This window comes from Hakea prostrata, chromosome 7, assembly GCF_041222555.1.
Source record: "Hakea prostrata isolate BN-2017 chromosome 7, UWA_Hpros_2, whole genome shotgun sequence".
NCBI lineage: Eukaryota > Viridiplantae > Streptophyta > Magnoliopsida > Proteales > Proteaceae > Hakea > Hakea prostrata.
The window spans coordinates 5,579,096-5,583,801 of NC_142606.1; the positions used below are offsets into that span (position 1 = coordinate 5,579,096).

At 39.8% G+C, this 4,706-nt stretch overlaps 1 protein-coding gene across 1 annotated transcript; it reads left to right on the forward strand.

Moving 5' to 3' along the window:
• Positions 1-868: 868 nt before the first annotated feature.
• Positions 869-3,696, forward strand: LOC149009275 (LEAF RUST 10 DISEASE-RESISTANCE LOCUS RECEPTOR-LIKE PROTEIN KINASE-like 2.5). The gene is made up of 3 exons (XM_089162852.1): positions 869-1,927; positions 2,032-2,109; positions 2,261-3,696. The coding sequence occupies exons 1-3, from the start codon at positions 1,096-1,098 to the stop codon at positions 3,394-3,396; spliced, it is 2,046 nt and encodes a 681-aa protein (XP_089018978.1). The 5' UTR covers positions 869-1,095; the 3' UTR covers positions 3,397-3,696.
• Positions 3,697-4,706: the final 1,010 nt, after the last annotated feature.

Consider the following 4,706-nt stretch of genomic DNA (forward strand, 5'->3'; position numbering starts at 1 on the left):
GCCCATGCGCAAACTATTTTGACTACCGAGCCTGACACGCAACAGCACCAAAGAAAAAAAAATTAATGAGATACAAAACTAGCCACACAATTCAACCATTTTTTCTATTTATTAAAAATTAATAATAGAAAAAAAAGAAAATGTTGAATGAGACCTTATGAATGTTAAAAAAAATGCGGTTTTCTAAAAAGGCAAGCAAGTTACGCTGTAACATAGAAACCCCACCGTACAGCAACCATACATATCAAGTAAAAATAAAAAAAATGTCACAATATCTTAAAAAAAATGTAAAAATCAGCTTTGTTGTAGATTTTGGTGATGTATTGCGGAATTTTTGTAATTTTGTTTCAAATGATTCACCGAACGGGTGAAATATTCCTTTGTTTCAACTATATTTTGCCGCAATTTCTTTCCATCCTTATAACTGTATCATTTCCTTTATTTTTTTTCTTTCTATATTTAGGTGTTGCAGAGCATGACAATGAAGATAATTGTAAGACTTACAAATGTGACTTGTTTGTGCATGAATGTCAAGTAAGATTTTAGTCTCTTGGATCCAAAATCTCAATCGATATTGAAATCTTGAACATTAAATTTTGGTAGTCGAGATCGATTTGATGATCCTACAGTCGAAAATGTTCTCCTTAAATGCGCAAGGTTGAAGTAAAATCTGCTGGATTAAAATAAAATTCGCTTTGTCAATACAGAGTTGTTCTAGTAATTGAAATCAACACCTCATAGTAAAGTAAAATCTGTTTTCCTAGTTTCTAGTGGGCAAGCGTGACTTCACGATCGATTGACAGTTGACGGTTGATAATTGACCCCTTCGTACGACGACCCGGATTTAGTGACGCTGCGGCCAATTGAAGCTCCACCCACCCATCTACCATCTTGGCTTCAAATGACAAATGAAGAATTGCTTAGACTATGAACCTGTGAGAGGAGGCTTAAGAAGAAATATGGCCATGAATTCACTTCACTGTCTCTTTCTGACTATTATTAGGGTAGAAACTTGAGAGAGAAAGCCTTATTAGTTAACTGATTAGGAGGAAAGAATTGCAGTAGAGGGCAGATACCGTGTTAGGCGACAAAGAGATGATGATTTGGAGACACCAGAAATTTCACTTCCGTTTCTTCTTCCTGCACTTGCCAATCTTCTTTTTTGCAGCTGTCAATATTACTTGTAACATCCAGATTGTCTCTTCTTCTTCTTATAGTAATAGCTCAATCGTCTCGCTCGACTATTCCCGGTGCTCCCCATCCACCTGCGGAGAATCAATCGTTCGATTCCCGTTCGGGCTCAACGCAATGTGCCGTGGTGCATATGTAACCACTCACTGCGACAACGGAACCATGTTCTTCACCGACGACGAGAGCCCCAGATACAAATACAAGCTCCTCGAAAACCTCACCCGCCAAGTCTACTCCAATAACTCAGTCAAGATCGTCGATGTCGCTCTTCTGGGTTGCGGTCCAATCCCTGATTTCTCCGGTCAAACCGCCAATTCGATGAAGTGGTCTCTTACAGGAGCCATCCACTATGATTCCGACTACTATCGGATCGTCACTTTTTTCAATTGCTCTCAGCAACCTGATACAGAGAGCTTGAAGAAGCTCACAGAGTCTCCTTGTTTGGAGTGCGGCCGGACTCCAAACTTGTGTTATTATTATGACGGTTACTTGGATCAGGTCTCCAATTGCAGAGTTTATAAAGCCACTGTACCTGTCAAGGTCTTGGACAACATAACAGCGGTCGGCAATCTAAGAATGGTGCTTCAGCAGGGTTTCACGGTTGTATGGGATGACAATTGCAATTCTTGCCAAGAGAAAGATGATGGAAGGTGTGGTTATCTCGACCAAAACAGACCAAGAGGCCAAGAGGTTTGTTTCTGTCCTGAGGGGGTGCATCCAAAAAATTGCTCCGACGGTAATTAATAACTCGAAGAACTGACTAACTCTAAATAATATCTGTTTTGTTTTCAGGCCATCATTAATAATTTCTTTATTTGCTTATAATTTTTTTCATAAAAGGGCAATATATTAAAGTTGATGATGGGGAGTACCAGCATCGACAGAAGAATTGGTTTCTGCCATTGTTCATGGGTTTAGGTAAGAGAGATTTGCATGCTGTCTTCTGTTTAAAAATCCTTGTGTGGAGTATCAGGTTGACGACCTTCAGCTACTTTACAAGAGTGGGAACGCCATTTTGGGTTTATTTATATGTGGTTTTAACTTTCCTTTTGCTTTCTCTTGTGGGTAGGTATTGGGCTGGGATGTGGATTGTTTGCTGCTGCATCTATGCTTTATGTCTATATTAGCCGAAGGAACAAACAGAGGAGAAGACTCTTAAACGCCCAAGATGAGCAGGTTCTGAATCGTTACCTTAATGCAGATTACACAACTCCGGCTTCTATAGAGACTTTCTTGCACAACTATATATCAGGAAGGCCAACAAGGTTCTCTTTTAAACAGATCAAGAAATACACCTCCAACTTCAATCACAAGCTGGGACAGGGTGGCTTTGGCTCTGTGTTTAAAGGAGAACTTCCCAATGGTTTCCCCATTGCTGTTAAATTGATTGACGAGACTGACCATAGTGAGGTTCAGTTCCTCAATGAGGTACTAACCATTGGGAAAATCCACCACAATCATCTTGTTCGGCTTCTTGGCTACAGCTTTGAGCAATCAAAGCAGGCTCTTGTGTATGAGTTCATGAAGAATGGATCCCTTGAGAAGTTCATTCATGGTAGAGATGAGGGTGGTGTTGAAAAGTTGAGGTGGAGTCAACTTGTTGATATTGCAACTGGAACGGCAAAGGGGATAGCGTACCTTCATGAAGAATGCCAAACTAGGATTTTACATTGTGACATCAAGCCTCATAACATCCTTTTGGACGACAAGTTTCAGCCTAAGGTTGCAGACTTTGGATTGGCACAAGCTTTGAATAAAGAGAAAAGTCATGCTTCACTTGCACATGGGGCAGGGACTCCAGGATATGCTCCACCGGAAATGTGGTGGAAAAGTTGTGGTCCGGTGACCGATAAGTCTGATGTTTATAGCTTTGGGATGGTATTACTGGAAATGGTGGGAAAGAGGAGAAATTATAATTGTGATGAAAGTAGATCAAGCGAGATGTACTTCCCTGAGTGGGTTTATAAACACCATGTGATGAATGGTGATGGTGGCGGCACAAAGTGGCACGAGTGCCATGGGATTGAAGAAGAGGAGATGGCAAGAAGAATGGAGGTAACAGGCTTATGGTGCATTCAGTTCAATCAGTCTAGGCGACCCTCAATGAGGAAAGTGATTGACATGCTGGAGGGGAATTTGGACATTCAGATTCCTCCCCCATCTCAGCCTGGTTGGGAAAGTGTGATGCCAATTAATTTCACCTAACTAGGACTAGGCCATGAAATATATGGATCTTCAACTGCAGCTGCTTCTCCTGGTGATTCATCTGGAGCTATGTTGACCAATGGAATAGAAAGCTGTAGTGTAGCTAGTGCTTCTAGTGATGCATCTGGGACTGTAATGTTGTTTTCATTCTTATGTAATGAAAGCAGAAAATGTAACATATCCGGGTCCCCTCTCCAAGGTTATTCTAACAGAAAATTGTTTGCTTCTTGTAGTAAGATAAGATTCAGTACCACATTGTTTGTGGGGATCATTTACTGCAAATATGTAGGTAATCATTCGTTTTCCTCTTCTTTTTTTCCATGTTAATACATCCTACAAACAGTAGAGAAGAATCATATTGCTTTGTGATATCTAAGCAAGTTTATTATGAATCACTATTGTTGTCTATAAACAAAATAACTTTCTTCTGAAAGTTCTCTTGATTGTGTATTCAACTATCAACTATCCAAAATCGCATAATGAATTAAATGGCATGCAAATAATATTGCCAAACTTAAATCCATTGTGCAAGTCAGTATTGAAATTCTGTTGACGACATTTTCCTAAAAGTTAATTGAACGCAACCTTTCAAAAAGAAAATAAGAAGAAATTTAGTAATATAAGATAACTTTGTAAAACATCTACAAAAGCAGCAGTGGATCCAAATTCCCATCCGATCAAACACACACCAGACACTGTAGCAAAACCCTCCTAATGAGCAGCAGTGGATCCAAATTCCCATCCGATCAAACACACACCAGACACTGTCGCAAAACCCTCCTAATGAGACAGTCTGACAATTCATTTATGGTGTAAAGTCTTTATAGAAATATTAATCCAACGACACTCTGTCTTTTCTAAGACAGGGTTCATAGACAGGAGGGAAAATGTCAACTGTTGAGCATTTCTGAAGAGGGGGCTGGGGGTTGGGAAAGCTTACCCCTGTTCAATTGGCATTGGAATAATTAATATTTATTCTCCTTGTGCAGGCTCTTGTTAGGGTTATGTGATGGTGGAGAAGTGGTCTTATTGCTGTGGCTTGGGAGTTCCTGGTTTTGAAAAATTTAAGCCAACTTTTGTCTGAGAAGTTGATTGATTAATCTAGAGAGTGGTCTTATTGCTTTGGTGTGGGATTTCTTGGTTTTTGAAAATTAACCCTTTGTCTGATAAGTTGGTTGATTGATCTTTATCAATTTGTGGTCGCTGGTAGTGTTCATTCCCCGTTGTGGAGGTCAAAGAATCTTAGGCTGTCAGGCAAGAAAACCTATTACCTGCTTTCTTTTTCCTATGATTCGTTTGTAACTGCTGAA